Raw genomic sequence first — 18,477 nt, 5'->3', positions numbered from 1 at the left:
ACAGTACAGTACAGCTCAAAACATACAATTGTTAAGGGGATGCAGACCAGAGAAAGACTTTCGTCTTGTTTACATCAGGGTCCCCCATTTCCAATTCATCATGTCATTTAAGACATATAAGACATATTTGACATACAGATGGCTTATTTACAATTTACATACAGGTGGTTTTTACATACAGATTGCTTATTTACAATTTTCATTTTAGATTTCGTTCTAATACATCCTAACCGGACATTTAAGACATACCAAGTCTACAGATATACAGTTAGTAACAGAGTCTAAAATGCGAGTATATACATAGATGGGGGGGGGGGGGGGGAGCTGTCCATTGAACGACAGGTTGAGATTTGTACCATTACCGGGGCCAGTTTTGCAATGCTCTCCCCCGAAGGTGCTCTTTAAGAGAGGTTTTGAAGGTAAGTATAGTTTTACTTTCCTTTACAGTTGTGGGAAGAGCGTTCCACCTTGATGTGGCATAATTGCGAAACGTGTATTCCCCCTTTTTTGTGCCAAATCTGGGTTTCACATGATTTGTGGAGCTCCCTCTGGTGTTATGATCATGGTATTCCTTGACCTTTGGGAAGAATTTTGACATGTACATGGGTACCATAGAGGTGTAGTGGATCTTGTAGACCAGGCCCATTGCAAGTAGCTGTACTCTGTCGTGTACTCTAAGCCATCCTAGGTTGTCAAAGTGGGCAGAGGTGAGGTGGGTTCTAGATGAAAGGTCAAGCAGTAGTCTGACCAGTTTATTTTGCGATGTTTGAAGTTTTATTTTTAGCGCCTTGGAGGTGCTATGGTACCATGACGTGCAAGCATAGTCATAGTACCCTTGAATGAGTGCTCCTGCCAGAGTTTTCAGGGTGTTTTTGTTTACCAGAGAGGAGATCCGGTATAGGAATCTAGTTCTTTGATTGACTTTTTTTATTACATTGGATGCCATTTTGTCACAGGAGAGGTTTGCCTCAAGAATAGATCCTAGGTATGTAATTTCCTTCTTACTTGTGACAATAATGTCGCCCACTGCAACTGAGAAGTCGTCGGATTTGCTGAGATTATGTTTCGAACCGAAGAGAATGGACTCTGTTTTACCCAGGTGTAATGATAATTTATTATGTGCACAAACCATAGACTGTATACACAACCAACATTAATTGTATCTAGACATTTTCTTCATATTTAGGCCTACTGCGTTTATCAGTTTTGTATCAGCTCTTTTTGATTACACTTCTTATTTAAAAATATATGATTACATACTCTTTTTTTGAGTATGTGCAAAAGGGAAGGACAAGAATTAGGAATTGTGTTCAAACCATTACATTTAACAACTTATGTAAAGTGTACATTTCCTATAATATATCAAATTATTAATCATATAAAAGAGTTTTGTAAATTCTGTAAATGTTGTGTAATTCAAGACAAGTACAGATAAGTAAATGAAGGAATGAAGCAATGAGGTAAAAACGGTATTTATTTAAAATGTGCAAAATCTCATGCAGCACAGCCATCCAACATCTAAGGCCCTGCAGCCGCTTCTGCAAAACAAAGACATTAAAAGACACTTTTTTTACACTATACTAAATAAAAACAGCCTTCACAACTAGGCTGGCTGGATATCATTCTTTAGAGCAAGAAACACATGGCACTTTCCAAGTGAATTGGTAACATCTCACAAAAGAAGTTCACTTTGGTCAAGTAACACTAGAACAGGAACTGGAAACAAACTTAATTGTAGGAGGAAATGAATACTGTAAAATGATCAAGTAAATATTAAATATGTAAATATTGATTAAAGGTTACAGTCGTCATATTTGACATGAAATGCTGAGGGGATAAGATCATCTGGATAAACTACATGGTGTCTTTATTGAAGCTATTTCGCTGTGCTCGCTCATCTCAAAAACTGTTAGATTAGACAACTTTATTGTTCGTTACATTATATTGAAATGGAAATGTGTGTGTGTAATTTACTTGTATTCAAACTATCAGGAATGGAATGAGAGAGAGGAGGAAATTAAGTGATTTTGGTTGAAAGATATTGCAGATGAGTGCAAACCTGAAAGCCTCAGCAGTTCATCATCTGGTCCGGTGCTAACAGAGTTCTGTTTGACGACGTCTCTTCTGACCGGGTCGTTGTCAGATATGCACAAAGTCGTCAGACTCTGCATCAAGCTGTCAGAGCCCTGCTGCCATTCACATTAACACATATTTCATCAAAACAGCACCAACTGAACTGACTGAATCATATCAAACACTTAACAGAAACAATAACCCGAAAATCTATTTAACAGATGAATGAAAACCCTTTTAAATAACTGACCTTATCTTCAGAGGCTTTCTTGGTGGGTTTGGTATTGGTCCCCAGTGGAAGCCACTTGTTTAAAGACAAGCCCAAATACACAGGTTCCTGCCAATCACATGTTTGTTTTCAATAAAACATGACATCTCAGGAACTTACCAGAAGTTATTAATTAAAGAGGCCCTAATGTGCTTTTTGGGGGTTTTCCCTCTCCTGTAGTGTGTTCATGTTGTATAGGTTTATGTGCATGTAAATGGTCTGCAAAGGCTAAAATCCCTGTGTTCCCTTCAGAGGGAGTTTCTCTCTGACAGAGGGTGAAAAGAGGTGCTGCAGCACAGACAGTATGACAAAAATAAAGAGCTTTTAGAACATGGATACATGTCACAGTAGAGGCACACAATACAAATATGAACCTAAAAATCATCATAATATGTCGTCTTTAAAGAAATGTAAGGAAATTATTTTGCATAACCAATGGCCGACCTTTGACTCTGGAGGCATGTCATCCTTCAGGGCTGCGATGGTGGCCTCCTTGGACTTAAATAGCTCCTACAGGTGAAAGAAAACACGTAACCCGTGTGTAAAAGTAAAACACCTTCCACAGATGCAGACAAAAGGATTTGCAAATATGCCAAACATTTACATGCTGGTAAAAAAAAAATTCCTTGTGTCACAAAAAAATTAATATTTGTTGCAATTTACAGATTACACATAGGCTATTATCTAAGTGCAGATTCAAAATGGTACCTTAATGTTCTTGAGAGCCGTTTGGTCTTTCTGTACGACAGCTTGCACCACCCACAGTCGAATCTCCAGCCTCTCCTGGGTTTCTGTCTGGCTCTGGATCTTCCTCTCCAGCAGCAGGTGCTTCATCCCGTTGTTCTGCTGAGTGTCCAGAAGGGCCTCGGTGTGCTTCCTCTGCAGCCGGTCGTTCTCATTCTCAGCCTGCGGGACACAAGTTTTTCATTTAAAAAGGCATTATTGTGCTTTTTGGGGTTTCCCTCTCCTGTAGTGTGTTATATAGTTTTTAATGCATGTAAATGGTCTACAAGGCTTACATCCCTGTGTTCCCTCCAGAGGGAGTTTCTCTCACGCACATTCACCCCCCTCCCTGAAACACCTCCATTGGACTCTTTTGTTTACCTCCTGTACATAGTGACATCTTTATGTAACACTCGCACTCCTATTGGATAGCGCTCCAACACATAGTACGTGATAGGCTAAGGGGCGGGACATCTCTAAGTGGTTTACCAATCACAACAGAGCCGGCCAGCCAACCAATCAGAGCAGACTGGGCTCTGGTTTCAGACAGAGGGTGAAAAGAGGTGCTGCAGCACAGGCATGAGAAAAATAAAGAGCTTGTTGAACATTAAAGGGCCCATGTCATGCTTTTCCGGTTATTACCCGTCCCCTTAGGCAAGTTCACACCGCAGTACTTTTCCCACTTTAGTTCCGATATAGTTCCGAAATGTTGCGTTCACACCAAAAAGAGCCGGAACTAAAATGAGTTAATCAGAACCTTTTTACCCCCCTTTCCGTCAGTTTTCCGTCCCTGCTAGAGAGCAGGGACTTTCGTGGGAGAAAAAGGTTCCTATGTCTGATTGGCCGGGCGGATTGCAAACCACGCCCCGTAAAACTCCCAAAAAGTTTTGTGAAGCCGCCATTTTATTATCCTCGCATTAGCATTATTAGCATTAGCATTAGCCCAGCGCAGAAACGCAGAGAGACTAACTTATGGCAACACAAAAGAAAACATGGGAGCGGTGGAGATGAGGAGGTGTCGGCGTTCTGGCGATTTACTCGGAAGCAGTGGTGTAGTGGGCGTTGGACGCGGGGGTACACATTTCACAGTAATTATAATAAAAACATAGCTCAACCATTTATGCAACTTGATTTGAAGCGTGTGTGTGTGTGAGGGGCAGCACCGTGTGTGTGTGTAGGGTGACCAGGTGTCCCGCTTTGTGCGGGACTGCACACAGCATTTTTATTATTTGTCCCGCGTCCCACAAATTGAGACTATGTCCCGCATTTGAGTGACAGTCGCGCAGAAAGGCCGGATCGGTTCGCTGACGGCCGGCACCGCCCTTTATTATTATATTGAAAAACCGCATCATGTTGAGTTGAGCTGACAAGCGACACAGAGGTCCACAGTGTACCCCCACCCCCCGTTGACAGTTCACAAGCGCGTCCATAGTGTCTCCCCCTGCCCCGTCCACCCAGTAAAAAAGTCCCCACTACACCACTGCTCGGAAGGCTTCTACTGAAGCCAGTCCCCAACTCCAGGGACTTCCGGCCGGGGACTTCGGGTGGCAGTATACGCCGTGAAGTTGTTTGAGGCCTGCCAGTAAACCCAAAGCAGAAGAAGAAGAAGTGACGTCAGCGGCTTCCTTTGCCTAATCCTCCCCCAGGGACTTATTCCGGTGTGAACGCGATCTGTACTTAGTTCATGAGAACTAAAGAGTTCTCATGAACTAGGTTCTGATGAACCTTTGTGGGAACAGTACTGCGGTGTGAAAGCGCCTATTGACTTGCATAGAGCTCCCTGAACGCTGGTAATAGACGAGTTGGGGTCTCGGAGAAATGCTCTCCGCAGACCCATTCTCACATCGTTCTAAACCTTTTTCTTACTCAATATCAAGCCACACTTATTGTTTTTACTTCGGCTGTGAGTGTTTGTGTGCTCAGGATGAGTTTCGCTTGTTCTCGCTGCATCGCCGACCCGGAAACCTGTCCGCTCCTCGCAGCAGCGAGCCTCGCAACGTCCCGACCAATCAGAGCACACTGGGCTCACGGGGGGGGGGGGGGCAGGAGCTCCAACAAGCCGTTTCGGACAGAGAGTGAATACACATACAGAGATGCTGTATGAGAAACCAACGTGAGTTTGGAAAATTGCACAATTTAAATCTATTCTAGTAGACCTCAACAATGGAAATATGATCAGTAGATGGAGACATCATGTCACAGTAAGAGTAACTGGTGTTCATCAACAAATGTTCGGGCACATTTCATTAGTGGGCAAGCAATCTCCATTCCAGTGTTTTCCCTATCTTTTGGAGCACTGCCATCAGTCCATGAATGAGACTGTAGCTCAGAGGTCTGAAATAACCACTCACTCTACTGTATGACGTAACGGCAGCACAGCGGAGAGTATTTTATCTAAATGGCTAATGTCAGTGATGTTAAAATGTGGGTATCCTACAGGTAATAAACAGGCTCGGCCACGTTTAAAAATTGCACGGAGCAAAATAGTTTGTCGTTGCTGCTTCCTGTGTTTTGTGAAGTCAGCTCTGTAACTCCTTTACCCACCAGGGTGCACACAACACTCAGCGATTAACAACTGAGCGAATGAATAAAAACTTGTGACATTACAGATCTGATTACCTGTTCGATTTTCAGCTCCAACTGGATATTCTTCACATCCAGGTCGTGGCTCTCACTGAGGATGCGCGTGCATGTTGCTTTGCTTCTCTGTTGGAGACATTACCAGAAGTAAAAATGACTGTCATAGTTTGAGCAACAGTCCGTTTTTAAAATGTGACTCATGCCTGCCACTGTTATTTGTTGAATCAATGAAATGATCTTTTAATTAGTAAAAATGTCCAGAGAGTTGGAAGAATGAGTTTGAAGACCCAGGAATAAGTTCATATTTTACCACTTCCTCATCTCAAAGTTAACATTTTCTGAATGTGTTTCTGGTTGTTAGCCTGAAATAAGGTCTGTGGTTAACAATAGCTGGAGAGATATTAACATTTTGTTGTATGACATAAAATACGTCAGTACTGGTGAATTTAAGAACGGCAGTTGCTAACAAGTGTCTAAATGAAACGACTAAACGTCATCACGTCCATCATTAGCCGCCTTTAGCTTAGCGGTGGTGACGTGAAGTCATGTGACCGTGCTGTAGTTCCTTTATAGCCCAACATTAGCCACCTTTAGCTTAGCGGTGGTGACGTGAAGTCATGTGACCGTGCTGTAGTTCCTTTATAGCCCAACATTAGCTTTTTACTTTAAAAAAGTGGTGTTAATATGTAGAGATTATCCTGCTGAACAACACATGTAAGTATCATAAACGTTTGTGTGTCACAGTGATTATTTTCTGAAATCCAATTGAAAAATCCCATTGCTTTTTGCTGAGGGAGCCCTTACAATGCTAACTTGTTCCACCTCTGCTCGTTGCTTTTTTGAGAATCACAACCAACCAATGACAAAGATGAACAAGCCTGAATGCTCTCTGCAGGCCTGGTATGTTTAAAATAAAAGAAGATGAACAAGCCTTTAATCTCTGGGCCGTGGCTCTTCTCTTGTGGTTCAGGAGTCTGCAGCTCTCTGACAGTTCTGGTTCCTCCACCTGCAGACTCTTCTTCAAACGTTCACTCTGCCGCAAAGCCACCGCCATCTTCCTCTCCACTGGCTTGTCCCTTTCCTTCAAGTGGTACAGTTTACTCTAACAAAATAAGGCAAACATTAGCATCAAGCAATAACAACAAGCACCTCATTCAGTGTCATCAGCACTTTAGTTCTGTAATTTATTTCTATCAAAAACCCTGAATAATTTGCATTAAAACGCCATCTTTGGATTTACATTTGAATAAAAACAATTGCAGCTACTTTGCACACGTAGGTAGGTAGGTAGGTAGGTAGGTAGGTAGGTAGGTAGGTAGGTAGGTAGGTAGGTAGGTAGGTAGGTAGGTAGGTAGGTAGGTAGGTAGGTAGGTAGGTAGGTAGGTAGGTAGGTAGGTAGGTAGGTAGGTAGGTAATAAATGTAAGGAATTATTATTATTATTAGGTAGGTAGGTAGGTCCCAATTTGGGAAATCATTTCGTCACAGAAGCAGAAGTGTGTTCAGACTTTATTATGTGTGTGATGCTACCTTGATGTTTTGTTATATATTTGTACTTTATTCTGTATTATTATATTTGTTACTTAAGTAATTCAACATTCTGCTGCCGTGACAATTTGGGATGGATTAAGTATATCTAATGTAGTCTATTTTGTGGAGTTAAACATACTATCAAACCAAAACAAAAATCAGTCTTAGATTTAAACTAGTCCCTGATTGGCTGCAGTAGAAAACAAACACCTGTCAGATTTAAGTATTTACTCTTTCCTTTGTGCGACAGGACTGTGGTGGGTAGTATCTCTTACCCTCAGCGCCTTACTATCTTCGTTGTCATTATTTTTCAGACGTTTCCTCTCAAAGTCGAGACCTGTCCAGTCGCAGTCTTGCTCCTCCAGGACACGGTCACGCTTCACTCTCATTTCCTCGTCGATCTTGTCTAGTCGAGTTTGATTTTCCTGGCTTTGTTCGTCTTTCTTGGCTTTGACCCAGGTTTCATAACGTTCGTCCACGGCTTCAATTTAAAAAGGCAACAGAGGGAAAAAAAACAAGTACAAATAGTGCTTTTTAACTTTAAAGAGGCTCCATCATGCTTTTTCTCTTCCCCCCCCTTCCTGAAACCCCTCCATTGGACTCTTTTGTTTACTTCCTGAACATGTTGACATCACTATGTAACACCATGGCTGTATAAAACACGTTTTAACCCTTATGGTTTTAATAAGGGCTATGAAAGTGTTTTTCCTGGGTAGTTAACTTTTTTTTTTTAAATAGTAAGCTGATTCACAGACATTTCTTTCCCGATGTAATGGCGCATTTCCACTACAGGGCCTCGCTCGGTATGGCTAGGTCTCGTTAGCAGGGGCGGATCTAGACAAATATTCATGGGGTGGCAAGAGGGTGGCAGAAGATTTTGAGGGGTGGCATCCCCTGACAGAAGTATATGCTGATTTAAATCGCAATCATATCAATCAATTAGGGGTGTAACGGTACACGTACCCGTACTGAAATTATTCGGTACGGGCCCTTCGGTTCGCTACACGTGTGTACCGAACAAATATAGCGTTAAACGTAAAAATATTGAGAACATGAACAACTTTCTGGAAGTAATCTCAGGTATATATCATAGAGCGACCAAGTAATTTCATTGGACGAGAGGCATACTATGAGAGCTGGTCACAGGGATGCGTTCAAATGTAGTCAGTAATTTGAGGAACTGTCGAAATGGCGAACGCAGATAAAGTTGAGCTGAAAATCCTCCAGCATCATTGAAATCTCCGGTTTGGGAACATTTTGGTTTCACAGTTACGTACAAGGATGACGGACAAAGACAGGTGGACCGAACCAAAGCTGTTTGTCGGTATTGTTCAACTAACATTGGTTACGCGGCTGGCAATACATCACACTCATTTGAAAAGGCATCACCCGAATGTGAATATCACCGGTACCAAAAGAAAAAAGACTGAAGTGCAAACCCAACTCCCACTAGCATGTAAGCCTCCACCACTCGCAAAAAGTTCAGACCGAGCCAAAGCTATTACAAACGCCAAATATCCTTATGTTGCCATGTTAGCAAAGCGCTACCTGGCTGTATCTGCTGCCACTGTCCCTAGAGAGGGTGTTCTCCAGAGCAGGAGAAATTGTTAGTGCCAGCAGATCTGCCATTTCAGCAAGCAATGTGGACAAGTTCATCTTTCTTTAAACAACATGAAAATACAATGACAAGCAAGTCCTAATGTCAAGCTGGCTGCTTAGGTACTAGTACAGTTCAAATACAGATTATTTCAGTTCATCGAAATGCTGCACCTTAATGTTTATTTTACTATATGTTGTATTTATTTGAATACATTAGTCACAGTTTAATAATAATAAAAAAAATGTTTTTAATGTTTTGTGATCATTTTTTCTGCTGTACCGAAAACGTACCGAACCGTGACCTACAAACGAGGTACGTACCGAACCGAAATGTTTGTGAACCGTTACACCCCTACAATCAATGTTAACTTGGAAAGCCACAATATTAATATTTTAACTCAATCACATAGGTGATATTATTGTGGCACATCAGTAAAGCCTTACATATAAGGTGGCAGATGTAATTTAATGAATTTTAACTGACCAATAACTGAATGAGTTTGTCTCACTCTTAGACCAGCAGGGGTACCAATCTATGCAGACTGCTGCAATAAGTACATTAATTAACTGTCTCATCGATGTTTGTCTGAATGAATATGATACTATTAACAATCATATTATTCCTATCAGCTGTCAATCACTGTTAATAAATAATAATAATAATAGATTTAATTTGTTAGTGCTTTTACAGGTGCTCAAAGACGCTTTACAGATATAGTGAAGAACTGTTATGATTCACATATTCATTTATTATTGAATAAACTATATTTATTTTTTGGAGGAGTTAATGATGAATGTTCATCAAGATGCTTGCTCACCCTCCTTCAAATTTGAAAAACAAGTAATTATAACATTATTGATATACAGTTACAACCTTGACTTTACATCAGAAAGAACAAACATTAAAGAAGTGACTAACTGCATCAGTTAGGGTTAAAAAACGTGTATTCAGCTAAAACATAAACATCGCTGCAGTTATTATCTAGTGGAAGGTCCTTACCTACTGGCCTAGTTAAATCAAAGTGGTTACTTTCTGTTGGCTGGGCAGTGTAGTTTTACACACCGTCTTATTTTACTTTTTCAGGACTTAAAATTGTTTTTTGGGGGCAGACCCCCTCAAAGAAAAAAATATATACACGCATACAAGGTCATCATCTTAACAGTTTGTTATTCTCATCGAGTCATCCGTGAGCAGTGCATCAAGTTGGCATGTCTATTACAGCTGAATGCGGCGATTACTATCTTGTTCAGCAAAACGCCTCACAAATGTATTAAGATCAACAGCTTTAGTGCGTTTTGATTCAATGCTGAGTACAGCCAAACTTGACATTCTCTTCTCTGTCAGTGTAGACCGCAAATACCTCATTCCTTCCGTCTACTTGAGTCCGAAAGGCTTCTCGTTTTGCGCCGTCCCGTTCAAATGAATTCGCCACCAATCATATTTCCACTCTCGCGCCAGGACCGGGGGAGGGGTTACATGACGTGCATCTTGTGCTGCATTCACTTGCACTCGGACATTAGAGACTTTCTCTCATAAATGTCCGATGAGCAACAACTTTTCTTTCAAAACAAAGATGCCAACTGGGGTGGCAGCTGGGGTGGCAAGGCTATTGTTTAGGGTGGCAGTTACCACCCCATGCCACCCCGGTAGATCCGCCCCTGCTCGTTAGGCCTTGTTAGGACTGGCTCACTGTATGCTGCGTTTCCATTACAGTTTAGGAGCTGGGGCAGTAACTATAGTAACGCAGTGTAGGCGGAGCCGTGACGTCATCTTCAATGAGAACCCCAGAAAACCAACATCAGCCGTTAGCTGTTAGCACTCAGAGCTCACAGCTCCTCATATCTGTTCAGAAACTAGACACAAGTTAAACAAGTACAAACCACAGACTGCCTGTGTCATGGCGAATACAGTCGCTGGTTTATTTATGTCTGTAGGCCGTTGTTGTGAGTGTGGACGGTCGGAGCATATACTGCGTTAGCTTAGCCGATCTCCATTCAGAAAACACGCATTTTAAAAGGTTTTTCGCCTGCCGCCTGTCTGCAGACTTGTCAAAGCATTAATTCATGGTTTTTACTAACCGGTATCAGTATGTTGTTACTTCGGCATCATTTTGAAACGTGTATTACAATTAAATCACGGTCAAATATGTTCATCTTGTTGTAGTTGTAGCCCCCTTGCCAACGATTCTCTCTCTAGTTTAGCATACTCAGCCTGGTTGTTCCTGGCCCTAGAACCACGATTTTATGGGGCCAGAAAAACTGAAATAGTACTAATATACCTGAACATCAGCAGGAGAGGACTCTTTAAAGAAGAGACACTACATACTGATATACACCTGAACATCAGCAGGAGAGGACTCTTTAAAGTAGAGACACTACATACTGATATACACCTGAACATCAGCAGGAGAGGACTCTTTAAAGTAGAGACACTACATACTGATATACACCTGAACATCAGCAGGAGAGGACTCTTTAAAGTAGAGACACTACATACTGATATACACCTGAACATCAGCAGGAGAGGACTCTTTAAAGTAGAGACACTACATACTGATATACACCTGAACATCAGCAGGAGAGGACTCTTTAAAGTAGAGACACTACATACTGATATACACCTGAACATCAGCAGGATATGTTGTCTTTTTTAAAAAGGGACACACGTTTATTTACCTTTGACTCGCTCTTCATGTTTCACATATAGTTCCTTTATTTTCTCCTGATGTTCCTGTTGACAACGAAATATATAAAACAAAGAATCAGCGTTTAGAAAATATCATTTTGAAAACTTAGGACTGAATTTACTTTTCCGTGTGAGGATCTAAGGACAGAGGGGGTTGTTTTCATATTTTGTACAAACTGTAAAGCCCCCTGAGACAAATGTAAAATGTGTGATATTGGGTTGTATACATACACTTTGATTGATTGATTAAGCACAATTCTTCTGGTATTTACAAGTCAGGAATGATATTCAATCTATACCAACATATAAGAGTGGTTCGAATCAATTGGAAAACATATTAAAAGCTTCCTCTTTAAGGAAGAAAGGGGGATTACTAGCAATGTTAGTATCAAAAAAATAATATAGTGTTTGTTGTAAAAGGATCAGATGTTATCTCTTCTCTGTGTAGGATAATACTTTAAGTGTGAACCTATACTTCTACTGCCTGAATCTGCTTTATGGTTTTCTCTTTTTTTGCTTCCTTTGTTCTGTTTTTAATTCAGCAGGTGAACCTATACGTTCATAAAATAGTGTGTGTGTTAAACTTAAACGGAGCATTTTCTGTCAGCTCTGTCTTTATGTCTGCTTTTTTAAACTGTAGTATGTGCTCATGTGTTGGTGTAAAAGCTACTGCCTGAGTATGCTTCATCATTTCTGATCCTAAATATCTTAATACTACTTCTTTAATAATACACTTATATTCCTTTCATCCATTGCATTACATTTGAAATTGACGTTATCCAAAAGTAACAGAAAGTAATCAGATTACTTTTACATATTGATACTCAGATTAGGTAACTGAAAACCCTTTTTTTCAGGTAACTAGTAGTTGGAAGTGTGAAAATAAAAGCAATATTTGATCTGTACGTTGTGAGTTCTTACCAGCTCGAGCTTCCTCATCAGGATGTTAGAGCTGACTTCTTGCTCGGCTCTCTCCACCTGCAGGCTGCACTTCTTCTCCTGCATTTCCACCTCTGAGCACCCCTTCTTTATCTGACTTTTTGCCGCCATCTTCAGCTCACAGAGCTCTTCTTGTTGAGCCGTCTTTAATTCTTCCAGGTTCTGCTGTCGCTCCTGCAATCAATAATCAAATCGGGTTGATTGGGGGTGGAAAAAAGTCATTTACTGCAAACACATAACGTTACAAAAAAACTAATTTGCTTCTGTTTACAAGATAGATAGATATATACTTTATTTGGGAAAACATTTTTGTTACAGAAGCATCAGTGTGTTCAGAAATTATAATAAAAATACTTAAAAAGTGGAATAGAGAATTAACAACTAAAAATGAAATATTATATGAAATATTATTAATTAAATGTTCTAAAAAAGTCAAAAATACTGCAGTTAGTAGCAGGAATATATGCTTACACTACGGGAGCATAGACATACTTGTATAGGATAGTAAAAAATGTACCGATAATATATATATTTTGCTCTATGAACCTGAAGATGGGCATTATAAGAGCCCTTAAAAGTGACTTCCTGTTGCCTCAGGGTAAAATGTGTCTTTATGTCGGGATAGAAGGTAATTTAAACTATTTGCAACAAAAATAACACGGGTGGTTTTATACTATGGTGTGTGCAAAAATAGACGAAGATCACTACTTTATTTTTCAATTATGTGCGTTTGATTCTAATTTATAGCATCTGGTGTCATTACGTGCTGCACAGTTGACGGGACTACTGGAAGGGAAACTGAAAAAGTATTGACTTTAAACTTTTGAAAAGGACATATTAAGCACATGTTCAGGTGTATATCAGTATGTAGTGTCTCTACTTTAAAGAGTCCTCTCCTGCTGATGTTCAGGTGTATATCAGTATGTAGTGTCTCTACTTTAAAGAGTCCTCTCCTGCTGATGTTCAGGTGTATATCAGTATGTAGTGTCTCTACTTTAAAGAGTCCTCTCCTGCTGATGTTCAGGTGTATATCAGTATGTAGTGTCTCTACTTTAAAGAGTCCTCTCCTGCTGATGTTCAGGTGTATATCAGTATGTAGTGTCTCTACTTTAAAGAGTCCTCTCCTGCTGATGTTCAGGTGTATATCAGTATGTAGTGTCTCTACTTTAAAGAGTCCTCTCCTGCTGATGTTCAGGTGTATATCAGTATGTAGTGTCTCTACTTTAAAGAGTCCTCTCCTGCTGATGTTCAGGTGTATATCAGTATGTAGTGTCTCTACTTTAAAGAGTCCTCTCCTGCTGATGTTCAGGTGTATATCAGTATGTAGTGTCTCTACTTTAAAGAGTCCTCTCCTGCTGATATTCAGGTGTATATCAGTATGTAGTGTCTCTACTTTAAAGAGTCCTCTCCTGCTGATGTTCAGGTGTATATCAGTATGTAGTGTCTCTACTTTAAAGAGTCCTCTCCTGCTGATGTTCAGGTGTATATCAGTATGTAGTGTCTCTACTTTAAAGAGTCCTCTCCTGCTGATGTTCAGGTGTATATCAGTATGTAGTGTCTCTACTTTAAAGAGTCCTCTCCTGCTGATGTTCAGGTGTATATCAGTATGTAGTGTCTCTACTTTAAAGAGTCCTCTCCTGCTGATGTTCAGGTGTATATCAGTATGTAGAGTCTCTACTTTAAAGAGTCCTCTCCTGCTGATGTTCAGGTGTATATCAGTATGTAGTGTCTCTACTTTAAAGAGTCCTCTCCTGCTGATGTTCAGGTGTATATCAGTATGTAGTGTCTCTACTTTAAAGAGTCCTCTCCTGCTGATGTTCAGGTGTATACCAGTATGTAGTGTCTCTACTTTAAAGAGTCCTCTCCTGCTGATGATCAGGTGTATATTAGTATGTAGTGTCTCTACTTTAAAGAGTCCTCTCCTGCTGATGTTCAGGTGTATATCAGTATGTAGAGTCTCTACTTTAAAGAGTCCTCTCCTGCTGATGCTCAGGTGTATATCAGTATGTAGTGTTTCTACTTTAAAGAGTCCTCTCCTGCTGATGTTCAGGTGTATATCAGTATGTAGTGTCTCTACTTTAAAGAGTCCTCTCCTGCTGATGTTCAGGTGTATACCAGTATGTAGTGTCTCTACTTTAAAGAGTGCTCTCCTGCTGATGTTCAGGTGTATATTAGTATGTAGTGTCTCTACTTTAAAGAGTCCTCTCCTGCTGATGTTCAGGTGTATATCAGTATGTAGTGTCTCTACTTTAAAGAGTCCTCTCCTGCTGATGTTCAGGTGTATATCAGTATGTAGAGTCTCTACTTTAAAGAGTCCTCTCCTGCTGATGTTCAGGTGTATATCAGTATGTAGTGTCTCTACTTTAAAGAGTCCTCTCCTGCTGATGTTCAGGTGTATATCAGTATGTAGAGTCTCTACTTTAAAGAGTCCTCTCCTGCTGATGCTCAGGTGTATATCAGTATGTAGTGTTTCTACTTTAAAGAGTCCTCTCCTGCTGATGTTCAGGTGTATATCAGTATGTAGTGTCTCTACTGTGACATGTCTCCATACTTTAATGTTCAAAAAGCTCTTTATTCTTCTCATACTGCCTGTGCTGCAGCACCTCTTTTCACCCTCTGTCTGAAACCAGAGCCCAGTCTGCTCTGATTGGTTAGCTGGCTCTTTTGTGATTGGTCAACCGCTTAGAGATGTCCCGCACCTTAGCCTATCACGTACAATGTTCAAGGTTCAAGGTTCTTTATTGTCAAACTAACATAGCTATAGTAATTATGTCTTTGAAAATCTTAGGTCACAGGCTTCTCCAACAATGCAACACAATAATACAGATAAGCAGACAATATTAAAGCAATATTAAAGTATATTATATTAAAAGTAATACAAAAGAAAAATAATTCTAAAAAAAGTGAGAAAGTGGAATAGTGCAATACGAGTCTATATACAAGTTATTGAACTGATATATTAGATAATAGATCAATAATTACTAAGTAGCAGATGAATGTTGTGAAATTGTTTCAGCAGTTCAGTTGTTTAACAGTCTTGTTGCCTGCGGGATGAAGCTGTCTCTGATTCTGGTTGTTTTTGTCCGGATGCTGCGGTAACGCCTGCCAGACGGCAGCAGACTGAACAGTTTGTGGCTGGGGTGAAGGGGGTCTTTTCTAATCCTGAGGGATTTGTTCCTGAGCCGCTGGGAGTAGAGGTCCTCCATGGATGGCAGCTCCGTCCTGGTGATGCCTTACGATTAAGGGCGGTACAGCAGTCGTACCAGGCCGTGATGCAGCCCGTACTCACCTGTAGAAGTTGCAGAGTATCCTGGAGTCCATGTTGAACCTCCTCAGCCTGCGGAGGAAGAAGAGCCGCTGTCGAGCTTTCTTGGTGATGGTGGTGGTGTGAAGAGTCCATGTCAGGTCCTCAGTGATGTGGACCCCAAGGAACCGGAAGCTGCTGACTCTCTCCACCGCAGTCCCATTGATGGCGATGGGGGCGTGTCCCTCTCCCTGCTGCTTCCTGTAATCCACAATCAGCTCCTTGGTTTTGCTGACGTTGAGATGGAGGTTGTTATCCTGGCACCAAGATGTCAGGTCTTCGACCTCCTCTCTGTACGCCGTCTCGTCGCCGTATGTGATCTGGCCGATGACGGTCGTGTCGTCAGCATACTTCACGATGGTGTTGGAGCTGTGTGTGGCCACGCAGTCGTGAGTGAACAGGGAGTAGAGGAGAGGGCTGAGCATGCAGCCTTGAGGGGCTCCGGTGTTGAGGATCAGGGTGGAGGATGTGATGTTTCCCACCCGCACTGCCTGGGGTCTGCCCGTCAGGAAGTTCAGGATCCAGTCACAGAGGGCGCTGTTGAGCCTGAGGTCTCTGAGCTTGATGGCCAGCTTAGGCTGGCATTGAAGGCTGAACTGTAGTCAATGAACAGCATTCTCACATATGTGTTCCTGTTCCTCTGGTCCAGGTGTGAGAGGGCAGTGTGGATGGTGTGGGCTATGGTGTCGTCTGTGGACCTGTTTGCTCTGTAGGCAAACTCCAGGGGGTCCAGAGAGTCAAGGAGGGAGGAGGTGATGAATTATTTGACTAACCGCTCAAAGTGTTGGAGAGCTAGCCAATAGAAGCCAGATAGAAATAGAAACTCCCTCTGGATGGAACACAGGGATTTCAGCCTTTGCAGACCATTTACATGCACACAAACCTATAGAACACACTACAGGAAAAGGAAAACCACAAACAGCAGGATGTGTGTGTGTGTGTGTGTGTGTGTGTGTGTGTGTGTGTGTGTGTGTGTGTGTGTGTGTGTGTGTGTGTGTGGTGTGTGTGTGTGTGTGTGTGTGTGTGTGTGTGTGTGTGTGTGTGTGTGTGTGTGTGTGTGTGTGTGTGTGTGGTGTGTGTGTGTGTGTGTGTGTGTGTGTGTGTGTGTGTGTGTGTGTGTGTGTGTGTGTGTGTGTGTGTGTGTGTGTGTGTGTGTGTGTGTGTGTGTGTGTGTGTGTGTGCGTGTGAGTGATGCTTACTTCAATTTCTTTGCGTCGTTGCCCCAGGACTTCTTGATTTACCCGGAGCTTTTCCCTCATCCTCGCCTTGGAGGCCTCCAGTCTTTGCTTGCTGGTGTTCCAGGACGTTGTGAGGCTGCTCCTCTCATTTTCAAACGGCCCTTTCTCTTTGACCGCTCGATTCAGTTCCTCTTGGAGACTCACATACGTCTCCCACAGCTGCAGGGAGAAGGTGGTTGTTTCGATACAAATCAAACAAGTGTCTCCATAATCACTGGAACCTACACTGTAGTCTCGAATGCAGCAGAATCAGGAGATTTTGGCGAATGTAGGGAAGTGTAATCAATCAAAATACTGCAATTAAAACCTTTGTCCATTGTTGCCGAGTCCAAGTGAAAAGCATACAGTATATACTGGACTTAAATGGGCTTATCACACATATGATGACATATTGTGTACATGAAAACGATAAAACAACTTATGTCCAAACTCACTGCTTTAACACTGTTGTCAATGTTATTACTAGCTCCTTCAATACTTAAAAAAAGCTTTTTTACCCAGAACATTTTAATTGTCCAAAGTGGAGGTAATCATTTTCATCGTGTGCTCTCTTTATCCAATGGTCGCAACCCATTGTAGTAAAAATCCGCACTGAGAGTATACATATATGGCCACTTTCTGTTAAAACTGACATTATGTATTGTTTGTAGCCTTTATTTAACCAGGTGAAAGCCCCTTGAGATCAAAAGATCTCTTTTTCAAGGGTGACCTGCAGGTCCTGAAAATGCAGTCTCAGCATCCCCAATAACCCCAAAACAACTCCAATACTAAATCACTTAGGCTATAATCCCATTTATTTTAATTAACGCAATTTATGCTAATTGTGCAAATTGCCTAACATATGCAAGTTAGCATCCGGCAGTTCCTATGTGCTGGAGACCCGTACTATACATTTCTAACATAAAAACTTTGGGGCACTTAACATTTCCGGGTTTACTAAGCTAGCAAATAGACTCAGTCGCTAAATTACATTACATGTTACTTGTTAGACGCTTTTATCCAAAGCGACTTACATACTCAATACTGTGGGCGATCCCCACAGGAGCACTTTGGGGTGAAGAGTCTCAGGGACACAACGACATGCTGACTGCAGTGGGATTTAAACCTGTGACCCCCTGATCCGAACACGAACGCACAGCCCACTGCACCACACGCCACGCTAAATGGTCTTAATGAATCTCTCAGCTCCAGTGGTGGGACTAACGCGGTACAAGTAACGCAGTAACTAGTACGCTAACGCATTACTTTTTAAATTCAGTAACGCAGTTACCGTTACTACATGGTGCGTTACTCCGTTAGTTTTTTTATATAGTCAACAGCCAGGCGAACAGAGATGAGAACTGTACTTAAGTACTTGAGTAAATGTACTTAGATACTTCCTGTGTCACATGCGGAGACGGGCTGTGGGCGTGTTTGTGTTGTTTACTAACAAGACTATCATGGCGGCGGCGGAGCTCAAGTCTAGTTTCTCCACCTGGAGATATTCTCACTATTTCACTTTTGTCGAGCACAAAGAAAAGAACGTTTTAGTTAAATGTA

At 41.5% G+C, this 18,477-nt stretch overlaps 1 protein-coding gene across 1 annotated transcript; it reads right to left on the bottom strand.

Annotated features, from left to right (window-relative positions):
- Positions 1-1,498: 1,498 nt before the first annotated feature.
- On the bottom strand, positions 1,499-17,097 carry LOC117550010 (early endosome antigen 1-like; the record flags this gene model as incomplete). Its single annotated transcript, XM_034222275.1, has 11 exons — positions 1,499-1,538; positions 2,060-2,189; positions 2,324-2,410; positions 2,786-2,851; positions 3,050-3,247; positions 5,684-5,770; positions 6,576-6,746; positions 7,448-7,653; positions 11,448-11,502; positions 12,379-12,570; positions 16,900-17,097. Coding segments are annotated over 11 exons (1,410 nt in total), but the record flags the coding sequence as incomplete, so codon positions are not given.
- Between the last annotated feature and the right edge of the window lie 1,380 nt (positions 17,098-18,477).

This window comes from Gymnodraco acuticeps, unplaced genomic scaffold (genome assembly GCF_902827175.1).
Source record: "Gymnodraco acuticeps unplaced genomic scaffold, fGymAcu1.1, whole genome shotgun sequence".
NCBI classification, from domain to species: Eukaryota; Metazoa; Chordata; class Actinopteri; order Perciformes; family Bathydraconidae; genus Gymnodraco; species Gymnodraco acuticeps.
The sequence above is the reverse complement of the archived record's forward strand: the minus strand, read 5'-3'. Positions and strand labels throughout refer to the sequence as shown.